Consider the following 16,398-nt stretch of genomic DNA (forward strand, 5'->3'; position numbering starts at 1 on the left):
TGCTCACTTACTAATTGATATTTTATCTTAATTTTTATGTAAGCCTTTGTGTGTGCCAACTGCTGGACCACTATTAGACATTTAGCTCCAAAGTTAACTCCTTTGTATTGGGAGACTTATGTCCTTTAGTATGTCAGTGCACATGAGGGAGCTTCTAGTGCATGTCAACAGGGTTGATACAGACAATTAGTGCATGGTATACTTCAGCACTCCACATTTACATCCTAGCTTGCTGTGTGGTAAGTGCTCATGTAGACATGCCCTTAATTTGAAGTTCTGTCTGTCGCTGACTTTTTTTTTCTTCTTGTTACTTAGCTCATGCTAGACACTTGGAATGAGTCCATATTTTCAAATATAAAGAATAGACTTCAAGACAGTGCAATGAAGCTGGTCCATGCTGAAAGACTAGGAGAAGCTTTTGACTCTCAACTTGTTATTGGCGTTAGAGAATCATATGGTATGTTTATATACAGTGTGATCTCAGCTGCATCTTTTCTAGTTCACAGATTCTTCATAACATACTTTCGATAAGATGTTGCCAAAGGGTGCATGATTGGTATGATCATCATCTTGTTTTGTATTATTAGTGGGGTAAATGTATGTGCCAGTGGCAAGTAAGAAACTCACTGGCAGATGAGGAGTCTGTCACGAATATCTGCAAAAGTGAAATTTGCATTTAAAAATAGTTTTAGTTCTTATTGTTGTAAAGAGGCCTCTCTAAATGTGACATCAGCTGGCAGTACAGCCCAAATCTAGAGCTTGGGCTCCAGCCTGAGCCTGGAAGATGGCTATTATTAAACCAATCTTTAAAAAGGTTATTAGAAGTGATCCTGGCAATTTAGACCCCTAACTCTAATGTCAGTACTGGGCAAATTAGTTGCAACTATAGTAAAGAACAGAATTATCAGGCACGTAGATGAACATAAATTGTTGGGGAGAAGTCAACATGGTTTCTGTAAAGGGAAATCATGCCTTACTAATCTGTTAGACTTCTTTTAGAGCATCAGCAAGCATGTGGACAAGGGGGAGTCCAGTGGATACAGTGTACTTAAATTTAGGGATTGTATCAACTACACGATTAGTCAGTTACCCGCCTCTTAACATCCTTAAATGTCCAGAGAGCCTTTGACACGGTCCCTAACCATAGACTCTTAAGTAAAATAAGCTGTCATGGAATAAGAGGGAAGGTCCTCTTATGGATAAACAGGTTAAAAGACAGGAAACAATGGGTAGAAATAATTAGTTTTCAGACTGAAAAGAGATAACTGGTAGTGTATCGCAGGGGGCTGTACTGGGACCAGTCATATTCAATGTGCTGATAAATGATCTGGAGAAAGAGGTAAATAGTGAGGTGGCAACATTTGCAGATGATACTGACCTGCTCAAGTAGTTAAGACCAAAGTAAATTGTGAAGTTTCAAAAATCTCACAAAACTAGGTAACTGTATAAATCCGTGGGATGCCCACATCTTGAATACTGCGTACAGGTGTGCTCTCTTCCTCTCATAAAAGAGATGTTAGCATTGGAAAAAGTTCAGAAAAGGGCAACAAAAATTAATAGGCATTTGGAACGGCTGCCATATGAAGAGAGATTAAAAAGACTTGGACTTTTCAGCTTAGAAAAGAGGAGACTAAGGGGGCATATGATAGAGGTCAAAAAAATCCTGACTGGTGGGGAGAAAGTGAATAAGGAAAAAAAAATTGTTCCTATAACGTAAGAACTAGGGGTCACCAAATGAAATTAATAGGTAACATGTTAAAAACAAACAAAAGGAAATATTTCTCCATACAATGCGCAGTCAACCTGTGACGCTTCTTGCCAGAGGATGTTGTGAAGACCAGGACTGTTAACAGGGTTCAAAAAGGAGCTAGATAAATTCATGGAGGTTAGATCTATCAATGCTTATTAGACAGGATGGGTAGAAATGGTGTCCCTAGCCTCTGTTTTTCAGAGGTTGGGAATGGCTGACAAGGAATGGATCACTTGATGATTACCTGTTCTGTTCCTTCCTTCTGGGGCACCTGGCATTGACCACTGTTGGAATACAGGATACTGGAGGTATGTTTACACTACAGAGTTTTGTCAGAAAAATGGCCTTTTTCTGGAAAAACTTGAGGAACGTCCACACTGCAATTGCGTTCTTCCACAAGAAAATCGAAAGAACAGAGGCTTTTTTTTGGCATTGGTAATCCTCGTTCTACGAAGAAGAAACCTTTTTGCGAAAGAGCTCTTTCACAAAAAGACACGTGTGTACAGGGAAGAGGGAGTTCTTTCGGAAGAAGAGGAAAAAGCACAGGTGCCCCGGTGGCCATTCCATCCATAGCAATCACAGCTTACATGCGAGAGAGAGTCTTAGTCTGGATGCTCTCTTTTGAAAAAGCAGATCGCTTTTTTGATGCACTTTTGCAGTGTGGACACTCTTTCGGAAGAATTTTTGCTCTCTTCCAAAAAAGGCTTCTTCTGAAAGAAGCCTGTAGTCTAGACATAGCCTGGGCTAGATGGGCGTTTGGTCTGACCCACTATGATCATTTTTTGAGGCATACAGGACCTTTCGAAATAGGGATATTTTTCAAAAGAACCATGTCTAGACAGCGGTTTCACTCTAAATACCCATTTTCGAAGGAATGCGCAGCTGCCATTATGCAAATGAAGCACAGGAATTTCAAATCCCAGCTTCATTTGTAGTTTCAATCTGTCTAATTTACATCCCTCTTTTGAAAGGGGGATATAGTCTGACACAGCCTGAGGGTCTTCAAAAGAAAGAAATAATTGTTTTTGTCACATTCAAAGCACTGAAAACTAAAATAAGATCTTTTTCTCTTTGCAGTTAACCTTTGTTCTAATCCTGAAGATAAACTTCAGATTTATCGGGATAACTTTGAGAAGGCCTATTTGGATTCAACAGAAAGATTTTATAGAACACAAGCCCCTTCTTATTTACAACAGAATGGAGTACAGAATTATATGAAATATGTAAGTAAAAAGACAAGTCATATGATGGCAACTGTTTTGTAGTTGTTAGTACTTAAAATGATTGCTGTTTTGCTTCTGCACAGGCAGATGCTAAATTAAAGGAAGAAGAGAAAAGAGCATTAAGGTATCTAGAGACCAGGCGGGAATGTAACTCTGTAGAAGCGGTAAGTTTAAAAAGTTAGTTGTATATGTAATAAAATCATGCACTGTATTTCAATAGCAGTAAAGGGTTCTGATGTCAGTTTTGATTGAAATTTGTCTTCTGTTTTTATTGTAACATCTAAGACAGGGGTTCCCAAACTCTTTGACATGGGGACCAGTAAATCCATTCACAAGCTTTTGGAGGACGGGTAATATTGATTGGCATATTCATTAGGCAAATTATGAATATTCAAATAAGTTGTTTCTGGTCCTCCCAAAGCCCCCAGTGCCAGCTTTTTATATAGTCTCCCACAATATTCTTGCCAGCAAGTTAAGGGAATATGGATTGGATAAATGGACTGTAAGATGGATAGGAAGCTGGCTAGACCAGGGTTTCCCAAACTTTTTACATTAGTTGGAACCCGTTTTAGTATTGTTTTTTGCAGCCCAAAAATATAAATACATATAAAAAAAATTAAAAATGAATACATTTTCAGTATTTCACTCAGCTGCATCCTCTGCCCAGCCTGGGCCAGGGTTTTGGGGATCCGGCGCCACACTCCAGGAGGCTGGAGCAGGAGCAGATTGGGGTTAGGATATCTGGCAAGAAGGGAGGGTGCAAGGAGAGGTAGGGGTGCCAGGTGTCCGGTTTTGTACCAGATAGTCCGGTATTTGAGGGTTCTGTCTGTGAAACAAATTGAGAAAATACCGGACAAGTAAAATGTCCGGTATTTCTAATTAGGTATGTTTTATTATTATTATTATTTATTATTAGGTGTATCAGTCCGTAGCTGCAAACTGCCTGGCTGGTAGATGTGCTCACGCTGCGTGAGTGTGTCTAGTAGCCAGGCAGTTCGCAACTACTTGAGGGAGAATATGGTGGGAGGGATGGAATCCCCAGGGCCGGACTTACTCATGTGCCTGGGTCAGTCCCGCTTCCCGCTGGCCGATTTGCTCCGCCCCCCCCCCTTTTTCTCCTTCCTATCTCCCCTGTCCAGCCCTGCTGCCCCCGTCCAGCCCTGCTTCCGGCTGCCGGTTTCCCCCTGACCCCCCACCAATCTTCCCCCGGCCGGCCCCACTCCCCCCGACCCCCTCCCAGCTGGCCGATTCTCCCCCGCTTTTCCTCCCGATCTCCCCTGGCCAGTCCTGCTTCTGATGGCTGGTTCTCCCATCCTCCTCCTCCCGATCTCCGCTGACCAGCCTCCTCCTCCCCCCACATCTCCCTGGCCAGCCCCGCTTCTGCCAGCCAATCATCCCCCTCCCGCTCCTCCTCCCCGATCTTCCCCTGGCCAGCCCCGCTGCCCCCGTCCAGCCCTGCTTCCGGAGGCTGGTTCTCCCATCCTCCTCCTCCTCCTCCCCCCAGCCAGCGCCCCCCCCCTTTTCTGGGTCAGTCCTGCCTCCACCGCCTGCCTACCCCCACTCCCCCCCGATCTCTGCCGGACAGCCCTGCTGCCCCCAACCCTGCTTCCCAGCAACCAGATTCTCCTACACACCACCTCCCAGCCCGCCCTGCTCCTGTCCTGGCAGCCACACTGAGGCCCAGTATTTTTTTTTTCCCGTGACCCATAGTTTGGGAAATGCTGATCTAAGATATAACCTACTATAAGACTTATTTTTACCTTTTTAAAAATCACTGTTTCTGTTTAAAAAAAAAAAAAAATTAGTAGGTGCTACTTCAAAGGTTCCCAAAATGTGGGTCCATCTTCCTGGGGGGCATGAAGAAACATTGGGGGGCATGGTGGGCCTAGGCCAGTCCTCACAGGGGGCATGGAGAGAGCACCAGCCATCTCTGCTTTTGGCCCTCACCCTGCCTGCTGGCCCCAGCTGTTATCCCTGCCTCAGCCCTCTTATGCCTAGCTGTGTTCCCCTCCCTCCCCAAGCTGCAACCCCCTCCTATTCATGGGAGGCACAGACAAAGATAAAGGGAGCATGAGGTAAAAAGTTTGGGGACCACTGCTGCCCTACTTGGTAGTTTAGAGTCTTATTAAACATTCTGTGGAAAAATCCATAGTTAATAATTTTCAGCTCTTGATTTAAATTCATTACTTGAGTGTAGGATTGCAAGTGGGTTTGCTTTTTTCAGTGTAAGATAGCACAATTTATTTTGTATTTAGTAGATTATAATGACATGGGAAATATATAGGCAATCCTAGTGGATAAAAGGTTAGTCAGTGCCAGTTTACAGTATCTGAGAAAATTCACTGTTTATCACACACACATCCCCAAACACTTCACAACTCAAAAATGATTAAATCCTTTCTACCATAACTGAAATGTAGTCACCTTCTACATGAAGTACATCACCAGTTTATCAGTGCTCATAAAACCGCTTAAGAAGGAAAGTTATACTTAATTATTTTTCAAACTTCAGAGAGAGAATTCAGTAGCAATTTGTAATTAGCTGTGCTGAAATTTGTTCAGGAAACAAGTATATTTTAAACAAATGCCTTAGCAGCTATAGTAGTCAGGATTTCTTTGGTCTAATTCTGCATTTATATCATGGAGGGGGCATCTTGCAGTAAGATGAATGGAAAGAGGTACATAATATTTGTCTCATCTTCCAATCCCTTGAGTGTAGAAGTAATTTTCTGTGCTAGAATTATCATTAGGCTCTTGTTCAAACCAAATTCAGGTCAGGTATGACACATGGGAATGAGAACTTTTTTCTTGGCCATTGGAAATATACTTGGAAACTAAGAATGGTAAATATTGTTCTTAAACGGATACACTCTTGTGAGACCTAAACTGGTACTTTCTTGTGAGGGAAAAGGCCAGGGAAATATTAAACTGTTCACTACATTTCTGTAAAACTTGCTTTAAAAAAAATACAAATGAACTGAAATTTAGACTGTTTGTTTTATGCTCACAGGCTGTACTTAGTACAGAAGTTATCATACTATGAAACATTTTATGGCGCTGTAGTGAATGAGGAGAGACTGGTATTTTCATTGAATATGAACTTGAGAGAGAATACACTGGAGCTCTAAGGAGTATAATAAGTTAACTATATTTCTTAATACCTTTCAGCTTATGGAGTGCTGTGTGAATGCCTTGGTGACATCATTTAAAGAAACCATTTTAGCTGAATGCCAAGGGATGATAAAACGAAATGAAACAGAAAGTAAGTAAAGCTTAAAAAAATACTGAAGCATGATCTCAGGGTCAGCTAGATTTAAAAAAAAAATGTGGATAAAAGGTATCTGATTACTGTTTTGTAACTGAGGCAGCTACCTGTTTCTTAAAAAGAAAAATGTACTGCATGCGGCCCTTTTATTCCACCTGTGCTGCCATGTACTAACATCCCAATATGTGCATAAACGTATTTATGCTCTGTACCTTCAATGTGCCAATTTGACTGGATTTTTTTTTTGTGAAAGGCAAATTGTGGCTATAAACTTCTTTGCACTCATTTATTGTCCTTCCTTTTGGAGCAACCTGCTTTCTCCAATTTTAATCCGTGTTGAGGCTTTTCTTCAGAGCATTGCATCCTCCTGAACTTAAGTAATTTAACAATAAAAAACCTTTCTCTGGGAGGTTTCCTCCTTTTTTGACATATTGTTTTTGAAGATAAGGAAAGAGTTGGTTTTTTTTTTTTTAAAAGACTATTTCTGGTCCAGGACCAACATTTGGAAGAATGTCCTGGTCAGCGAGTAAAGCACCTCGTGACTGAAAAAGCTGAAGAGTCTGTATGCCGTTTGAAACATTTACTTCTACAGATTTTGACAGATTAGTGAGAGTCAATTAGGAAATATTTGTGAAGATGCTAAGCTGCTGGCTATTCAAGATAGTAGCGACTAAAATTTCAGAAACTACGTAGGGGAATTGACAAACGAAATCTTTGGAAATCCTTTTTTTTTTTTAATTTATTTTATTTTAAAAGCAACGGATCCTGCAACCAAATTGTTGAATTTTTGAAATTTTCTTTTCTACACAGATGTGAGAACTGGATTTTCCAGCTTATTAGTCTTAATATCAGATATGTTCTGAAATGCCAGGTCTAGAGGTGAATGTTTTATAAACACCAGACTGGTCCCTCAGTGTAGTAATACATTCTTGGCACTAGTCCAGGACTGAATATGGCAAAGGACCAAGCCTTTTAAGCAGAGGCAATGTGGGTGGAAAGGAGATGGAAATGTGTGTAGTCACTTTCACATGATTTGCTGGTTGGTTTGTACTGAGCATGTTCACAGGATTGAATATACTCTGTAACATTGCTGAAGTTGAATGCCTTCATTATGTCCCCTCCAGTCCCCCACCCCATCTCAATTAGCAGGCATGGGTCATTCCTGCTTGTAACACTATAACTTTCAGTCCCCAAAGGGATCCAGAAGGTTTATTTCAACCCAAAGTTACTTTAGATACTTTCCTTAGAAACTTTGCTAGTTTCTCACATGCATCTGTGTGCCTGTATCCATGCTAGAGAGACAAGGTGGATTCAGTCCAATAAAAGATGTTACCTCACCAATATCCTTTGACCAACACAGTTACAACATCTTCATATAATGTTTATGTCCTCTCTTGAATTGATTTGGAAGCCCACTACCATTTTTCAGATCCCTCTTCAAAAACTCACCTCTGCCCTATTAGACTGTAAGGAATTGGCCACTTGATGGCTGTGTTAAGGAGGTAGATGGAACTAGCTGAATTTTAATGTAAAAGATGCAACCCATGCCTATAACATATCCCTCCACCCCCTTCGTATTTTGTTATTTTATATTGCCAGCTGTGATAGCCAGTAGGCAGACATGGACCAAATCTGGACCTCCAGACGAGTTTGAGTGGATTTTGAAGATCAAATGTGTTGAAGCTGAGCTGGGACTAGAGCAGTGCAGCTGCCCCTCCTCCTGAGGGGCTGGGTGGTAGAGCTGTGTCCTGGACAGCTGTTTATGCAGTCACAGATCTATCATCTGGTAACTGGTGTCCACTCAGGAGTAGGGCGAGTGGGTCACGTGGGCAGGCGAGTAGGCCCTGGCATTCAGGCTCAGTGAGTGGGGCAAGCAGGGAGATAGGCCACCCAGCTCACTGGGAAAACAGAGCTACCAAGGGCCTCAGCTGGCTGCCTGCTACACTGCAGGGCCTCAGAGCCGGGCCCCAACTCCCTACCTTGGGAAAAGGGAGAAGCCTGCAAGGAGGTCCTGACTGGCTGGCTGGTGCTACATTCCTCACTCAAGAGTGAAGTTGCAGGCACCCTTCCCACATCTCCTAATACCCCCTCCCAGCATATACGTCCCTTCACACTCTCAAATGCTCCTTTCCAGCGCGCACCCTTCTTACAGCATTTCCCAAACAGCCCCTCCCAGTGAACTTTCTCTCTCCTTGGCTGTATTCTCTTTTGGGGGAAACTTGAAATATGGTAAACCTATGCAGGATAGGGGACAATCAAGGAGTTAGGGTAGGAGAGAGATTGGGGGGACGGGGGAGGAGAGCAATTCTTTGGCCATAGATGATTTTTTTTTTTTTAGAGCACAAAGCAGGACCAAAACATAACATAAGCATGGCCATACTAGGTCAGACCAAAGGTCCGTCCAGCCCAGTACCCTGTCTGCCTACAGTGGCCAATATCAGCTGTCCCAGAGGAAGTGTATCGAACAGGTAACAATCAAACGATCTCTCTCCCGCCATCCATCTCCACCCTCTGACAAACAGAAGCTAGGGACACCATTTCATACCCATACTGGCTAATAGCCATTTATGGACTTAACCTCCATGAATTTATCTAGTTCTTTTTTGAACCATGCTATAGTCCTAGCCTTCACAACCCTCCTCAGTCAAGGAGTTCCACAGGTTGACTATGCACTGTGTGAAGAAGAACTTCCTTTTATTTGTTTTAAATCTGCTGCCCATTAGTTTCATTTGGTGGCCCCTAGTTCTTATATTATGGGAACAAGTAAATAACTTTTCCTTGTTCGCTTTTTCCACACCACTAATGATTTTATATACCTCTATCATATCCCCCCCCTTAGTCTCCTCTTTTCCAAGCTGAAAAGTCCCCGTCTCTTTAATCTCTCCTCATATGGGACCTGTTCCAAACCCCTAATCATTTTAGTTGCCCTTTTCTGAACCTTTTCTAATGCCAGTATATCTTTTTTGAGATGAGGAGACCACATCTGTACGCAGTATTCAAGATGTGGGCGTACCATAGATTTAGATAAAGGCAATAAGATATTCTCCATCTTATTCTCTATCCCTTTTTTAATGATTCCTAACATCCTGTTTGCTTTTTTGACTACCGCTGCACACTGTGTGGACGTCTTCAGAAAACTATCCACGATGACTCCAAGATCTCTTTCCTGATTTGTCATAGCCAAATTAGCCCCCATCATACTGTATGTAGAGTTGGGGTTATTTTTCCCCGATGTGCATTACTTTACACTTATCCACATTAAATTTCATTTGCCCTTTTTTTGCCCAATCACTCAGTTTAGTGAGATCTTTTTGGAGTCCCTCACAGTCTGCTTCTGTCTTGATTATCCTAAACAGTTACGTTTATCCACATTCAATTTAATTTGCCATTTTGTTGCCCAGTCACTTAGTTTGGTGAGGTCTTTTTGAAGTTCTTCACAGTCTGCTTTGGTCTTAACTACCTTGAGCAGTTTACTATCGTCTGCAAACTTTGCCACCTCACTGTTTACCCCTTTCTCCAGTTCATTTATGAATATGTTGAATAGGATTGGTCCTAGGACTGACCTTTGTGGAACACTAGTTACCCTTCTCCATTCTGAAAATTTACCATTTATTCCTACCCTTTGTTTCCTGTCTTTTAACCCGTTCTCAGTCCATGAAAGGATCTTCCCTCTTATCCCATGACAACTTCATTTACGTAAGAGCCTTTGGTGAGGGACCGTGTCAAAGACTTTCTGAAAATCTATGTACACTGTATCTACTGGATCCCCCTTGTCCACATGTTTGTTTGACCCCCTTCAAAGAACTCTAATAGATTAGTAAGACATGATTTCCCTTTACAGAAGCCATGTTGACTTTTGCCCAACAAGTTATGTTGACTTTGCCCAACAAATTATGTTCTTCTATGTGTCTGACAATTTTATTATTTACTATTGTTTCAACTAATTTTCCCGGTACTGAAGTTAGACTTACCGGTCTGTAATTGCCAGGATCGCCCCTAGAGGTCTTGTTTTAATATTGGTGTTACATTAGCTATCTTCCAGTCATTGGTTACAGAAGCTGATTTAAAGGATAGGTTACAAACAGTAGTTAATAGTTCCGTAACTTGACATTTGAGTTCTTTCAGAACTCTTGGGTGAATGCCATCTGGTCCCAGTGACTTGTTACTGTTAAGATTATCAATTAATTCTAAAACCTCCTCTAATGACACTTCAGTCTGTGACAAGTCCTCAGATTCATCACCTACAAAGGACGGGTCAGGCTTGGGAATCTCCCTAACATCCTGAGCTGTGAAGACTGAAGCAAAGCATTCATTTAGTTTCTCCGCAATGACTTTATCATCTTTTAAGTGCTCCTTTTGTATCTCGATCATCCAGGGGCCCCACTGGTTATTTAGCAGGCTTTCTGCTTAAACATTTTATTACCTTTTGAGTTTTTGGCTAGCTGTTCTTCAAACTCCTTTTTGGCTTATTACATTTTTACACTTAATTTGGCAGTGTTTATGCTCCTTTCTATTTACCTCACTAGGATTTGACTTCCACTTTTTAAAAGATGTCTTTTTATCTCTCACTGCTTCTTTTAGTGATAGAGATGTAGCCGTGTTAGTCTGGGGTAGCTGAAGCAAAATGCAGGACAATGTAGCACTTTAAAGACTAACAAGATGGTTTATTAGATGATGAGCTTTTGTGGGCCAGACCCACTTCCTCAGATCAAATAGTGGAAGAAAGTAGTCACAACCATATATACCAAAGGATACAATTAAAAAAAATGAACAAATATGAAAAGGACAAATCACATTGCAGAACAGGAGGGGGATGCGGGGGAGGGGGGGAGGAAGGAAGGTAAGTGTCTGTGAATTGATGATATTAGAGGTAGGGAGAGTGGGATTCTTACCAACCACCACAGGACATACCACACTAATACCAACCCTGGTACCTTCCCTTTCAACAAACCCCGTTGCCAGCTTTGTCCACATATTCATTCTGCTGATACCATTATTGGACCTAACCAAGTGAGTTATAAGATCAAGAACACACATTCCTGCGCATCCAGAAATATAATCTATGCTATCATGTGCCGAAAGTGTCCGTCTGCTATGTACATTGGACAAACATCTCAGACACTTTGCCAAAGGATTAATGCCCACAAAACAGATATCAGACAAGATCACAAAGAGAAAACAGTTTCTTGCCATTTTAACCAGTAAGGACACTCTCTCAATGACTTAACCACCTGCATTCTGCTACAAAGACCTTTTACATCTGCACTTGAAAGGGAATCCTCTGAACTGTCATTCATGTTAAAATTCGACACTTTCCAAAAAGGACTCAACGAACATTTGAACTATCTCACCCATTACCAAGATAGTTTCCCCAATTATCACCTCTAATACCATTAACTCACAAACATCCCACTCTCCCTACCTCTAATATCATCAATTCACAGACACTTACCTTCCTTCCTCCCCCCCCCCCGCATCCCCCTCCTGTTCTGCAATGTGATTTGTCCTTTTCATATTTGTTCATTTTTTTTAATTGTATCCTTTGGTATATATGGTTGTGACTACTTTCTTCCACTATTTGATCTGAGGAAGTGGGTCTGGCCCACAAAAGCTCATCATCTAATAAACCATCTTGTTTCTTTTACATGGTTGTTAAGCCACAGTGGCTTTTTTTTAGTTCTTCTACTATGTTGTTTAATTTGGGGTATACATTTAAGTTGGGCTTCTATTATGGTGTCTTTGAAAAGTGTCCATGCAGTTTGCAGGGATTTTACTTTAGTCACTGTACTTTTTAATTTCTGTTTAACTAACCTCCTCATTTTTGCATAGTTCCCCTTTTTGAAATTAAATGCCACAGTGGTGGGAAGAACACCTCAGCAGCCCAACACAGGAATGTTAAATGTTGTTATATTATGATCACTATTTCCAAGGGGTCCTGTTATAGTTACCTCTTGGACCAGATCCTGCGCGCCACTCAGGACTAAATCGAGAATTTCCTCTCCCCTTGTGGGTTCCTGTACCAGCTGCTCCAAAAAGCAGTCCTTTAAGGTATCAAGAAATTTTGTCTCTGCATCTCGTCCTGAGGTGACATGTACCCAGTCAATATGGGGACAGTTGAAATCCTCCACTATATTGAGTTCTTCTTTTTTTGTTAGCCTCTCTAATCTCCCTTAGCATTTCATAGTCACTATTACTGTCCTGGTCAGGTGGTCAATAATAGATCCCTACTGTTATATTCTTATTAGAGCAGGGAATTACTATCCATAGTGATTCTATGGAACATGTTGATTCATTAAGATTTTTACTTCCTTTGATTCTAAATTTTCTTTCACATATATTGCTGCTCTCCCACCCGCACGACCTGTTCTGTTCTTCCGATATATTTTGTACCCAGGAATGATTGTGCCCCATTGATTGATTGTCCTCACTCCACCAGGTTTCTGTGATGCCTGTTATATCAGTATCCTCCTTTAACACGAGGTCCTCTAGTTCACCCATCTTATTTTTTAGACTTCTAGCATTTGTGTACAAGCACTTTAAAAACTTGTCACTGTTTATTTGTCTGCCTTTTTCTAATGTCAGATTCTTTTTTATGTGAATGTTTTTTGTCTCATCTAGCCCATACTTTATCCTCTTCCTTCCTCTCCTCCTGACTAAAACCTAGAGAATCTCTATCAATAGACTCTCTTCTAAGAGATGTCTGTCTGATCCACATGCTCCTCTGCACCAATACAACCCTGCTTTTATATCAGTTCCCAGTCTTGCATCTTGATCAGTTACACAGTTCTTTGATTGTAGGCTTCTAATTCTGAAATTCATTGTTAGTAGTAAAGTTGGAACAACTGGAACATAAGCATGGCCAAACTGGATCAGACCAAAGGTCCATCGAGCCCAGTATCCTGTCTGCTGGCAGTGGCCAATGCCAGATGCCCCAGAGGGATTGAACAGAATAGGGAATCTTCAAGCAATCCCTTTCCCGTCTGCATTCCCAACCTCTGACAGAGGCTAGGGACACCATTCCTACCCAACCTGGCTAATAGCCATTGATGAACCTAACCTCTATGAATTTATCTAGTTCTTTTTTGAACCCTGTTAAAGTTCTCGTCTTCACAACCTCTTCTGGCAATACAATCTAATAATCACAAATAGAAGGGGAGGATTATACATATGTTTACATATTCCTGGTTGCCTGTGTTGTTTTGGTTTTTTTTTTAATTTTTTTTTTATTAAAGCTTAGCTTTTTTTTTTTTTTTTCTGGTGAATACAGAATTTTTTTCTCTAAGGCTACGTCTAGACTACATGCCTCTGACGACAGAGGCATGTAGTCTAGACGTAGCCTAACATTCTCCTTGTGGAGTTCACTTTGAAGTTCTAGTAATATTAATATACATTATTTGAGGGGATGTATTGTTATTGAGATAGTTTATTCTTATTTTTGTGACTTTTATGTCCTATTTGAAATATTTGTCTGAACAGAACATACACAATATTTATTTAAAGCATTGTCTGATGGTTACATATGGAAGGACTAGTGGTTTCATCAGTATTTTGTGTCTTTCAGAATTGCATCTAATGTTTTCACTGATGGATAAAGTTCCTAATGGTATAGAGCCCATGTTAAAAGACTTGGAAGAGCATATTGTTAGTGCTGGATTAGCAGATATGGTAGCAGCTGCTGAAACTATTACTACTGTAAGTGTACACTCTTGTGCTGGTGGGGGGTGATTTCATTAGTTAATAAGAACCTCTTTCAAAGGAAAACCAAAAAACTTACACCTTTCTCCACTTATACCCTTTTAAAAATGTAATTGATAATTCAACAAAAACTTTGGGTTGGTCTTCACGGAAGATCAGCGCTGCCATGATCTATTAATTTGGCAAGTCTAGTTAAGACTTGCTAAATATAACTCAGATGCAGTGTTTCCTCTAAGCTGTGCAGCAGCACAGCTCCACTGGTGATTAATCAACCTCGCCCAGTCAGCTCTGTGCAGGGAGCCCTGAGCTTCTGAGTGGGCGGTGCTGATAAATCATCTGTGAAACTGTGCTGCCACTCAATTTAGAGGGAACACTGCTCAAAGGGTGCCTCCACTCATGGCCAGTGCGACTGCTTTCGTAAGGAGTAAAGGAAGCCAACAGGAGCGTTTGCTCTTGTCAGTCTCACACAGTGGGGATGCTGCCAAGCTCGGCTTAAGGTAAGCAGTTTCCAGCTATGTATTATATGTAGAAGGAGCTGCATACTTTAAGCCAAGCTGCTGGGTCTAGGATAGACCTGGCCTTTGATTTTTCTCTTTTAGGAGATCAGAATTTAAAACATCCTAAAAGGAATTTTGTACAATTATACTTGAATTTTCTTGCATGTTTGAACTTTCAGATGATGTTTTAAAGTATGGACTATTTTGTAATTTAAAGAAAATGTACAGATGATACATTTAGAAGGAGTGCATAGTAATTCTTATAGTTATTATATTAGCAGTTAAATTATAAAAGACTCTTTCAATTGCTTATAACTTTCTGAACTTAAAATTTAGCATGCTTGTTCTGAACTGGGTATTGTGGGGGGTGGAGGTGGGTTTCTGGAAGTTTCTTGAAAATTGTTCAGGCAAGAGGAGAAAGTATATTTTTTCCTTTAAAGATTTTTTTTAAACAATTTTTAGTTGATATTTTTTTAAATAGCTGCACAGGAGAGAAATGATACACATGGTACTATGTATCACATCCCAGTCTCTGGGACATAGATGGCCCTTTTATTGGTCCAGTGAAAAGATTTGATTTGGCATTATAAGGATTTTTATAGTCACTGTATACATATACATTTTAAGTAGGAAATTTCATACAAAAAAGTACATTTAAAATATTGCAAAGCCAAAGAATAAAGTCAGGAGAAAACCATGAGGAATCCTGTGGCACCTTAGGGAATGTCTAGTCTACATGTCTCCGCCGACAGGCATGTAGTCTAGACATACCCTTAGAGACTAACAGAACTGGACTCCTCTTCATGTTTGCAGATACAGACTAACACTGCTACCTCAGAGACTTAGTCAAGGAAATATATAGTTAACATTGTTTAATTGTGTATTATCTATGCATGTATTGGTCTCTGATTTCTGATGGTCTCTTATTACATGATCACATACCGTTCTTCAAGAGGGTGTCCCTCTGGATACTCTACGTTAGACTACTTGACGACCTGCGCTTGTAATCTGAGATCTGTGGTAGCAGTGCCCAATGGTGCCACGAATTCACCATCTCACACCACTCCAGATGGTTATGTAGCTATGTTTGGCTAACCATCCTTTAGTTCCTTCTTATTGGCTCTGGTTTGAGAAGGTTGCCAACCCCTGCTCCAGACAGGTGTGGTTCCTGTGCCTTCCAAGGAGGAGAATGTGCCCATCTCAAATCCTTCCCTTAATAATGCATCCCCACTTATAAGATGCAGGACTCCATCACCATCCCGACCTTTCAGCACTTCACCAAAATGCTTAGTTACTCCATGGCTGAGAGGAGTTGAGAAGTCCTGTTTGGCTGAAATAAAAAAACCTATTATTGAAGAATGAGTACCAGAAAGAAACATGTCCATAAGTGGAAACAATTCAGCACTTGGTGCCAAGATAAACAGATCATACTAACGTCTTTCTGTCTTCTAAGGGTCCTGAAGTACATACCAGAACTTTAAATTGAGGCTCTTCACAAGCTCTATCAACGTATGCTTGGCAGCTATCACATCTTTCCATGACAGGGTGTATGTAATCACTGAATTTGCCAACCCAACAACTAAACACTGTCTTATAGACATTGAGAACTCCCACCCCATAGTAAAAACCCTCAGCCCATGTGCAACCTCAATCTTATCTTACATGGACATAAAGGAAAGCCATTTGAATTGCTCGCAATTTGCTCATTGCTGCATTTATCTGAGAAGGTGGCATTCCACATTGCCATCATGTCTACCAGAAGGGGTGAGAGGAATTAGGTGCTTTAATGGCATGTCCCTCATAAACACCATTATTTAAATATGAAGTTATTTTACGACCACACCCCAAGTTCCTACCCAAATTTAGCTCCCCTTTTCCAAGACCACATGCAGATGGAAGAAAGGAATCACGGCATGTGCTGCATGTCTGAAGAGCATTAGAGTCTACATCGAAAGAATAAAAGTATTC

The 16,398-nt window shown here is 41.0% G+C and overlaps 1 protein-coding gene across 1 annotated transcript in view; it reads left to right on the forward strand.

Annotated features, from left to right (window-relative positions):
* CUL5 (cullin 5) overlaps positions 1 to 16,398 on the forward strand; it is a 73,254-nt gene that overhangs the window by 26,656 nt on the left and 30,200 nt on the right. Inside the window, exons 5-9 of the mRNA XM_089775702.1 lie at positions 316 to 457; positions 2,828 to 2,973; positions 3,057 to 3,137; positions 6,142 to 6,235; positions 13,800 to 13,930. Coding sequence (XP_089631828.1) covers positions 316 to 457; positions 2,828 to 2,973; positions 3,057 to 3,137; positions 6,142 to 6,235; positions 13,800 to 13,930 — 594 coding nt within the window. The remainder of the gene's footprint in view (positions 1 to 315; positions 458 to 2,827; positions 2,974 to 3,056; positions 3,138 to 6,141; positions 6,236 to 13,799; positions 13,931 to 16,398) is intronic.

The sequence above is a fragment of the Pelodiscus sinensis genome, chromosome 1, assembly GCF_052426305.1.
Source record: "Pelodiscus sinensis isolate ZL-2025 chromosome 1, ASM5242630v1, whole genome shotgun sequence".
NCBI classification, from domain to species: Eukaryota; Metazoa; Chordata; order Testudines; family Trionychidae; genus Pelodiscus; species Pelodiscus sinensis.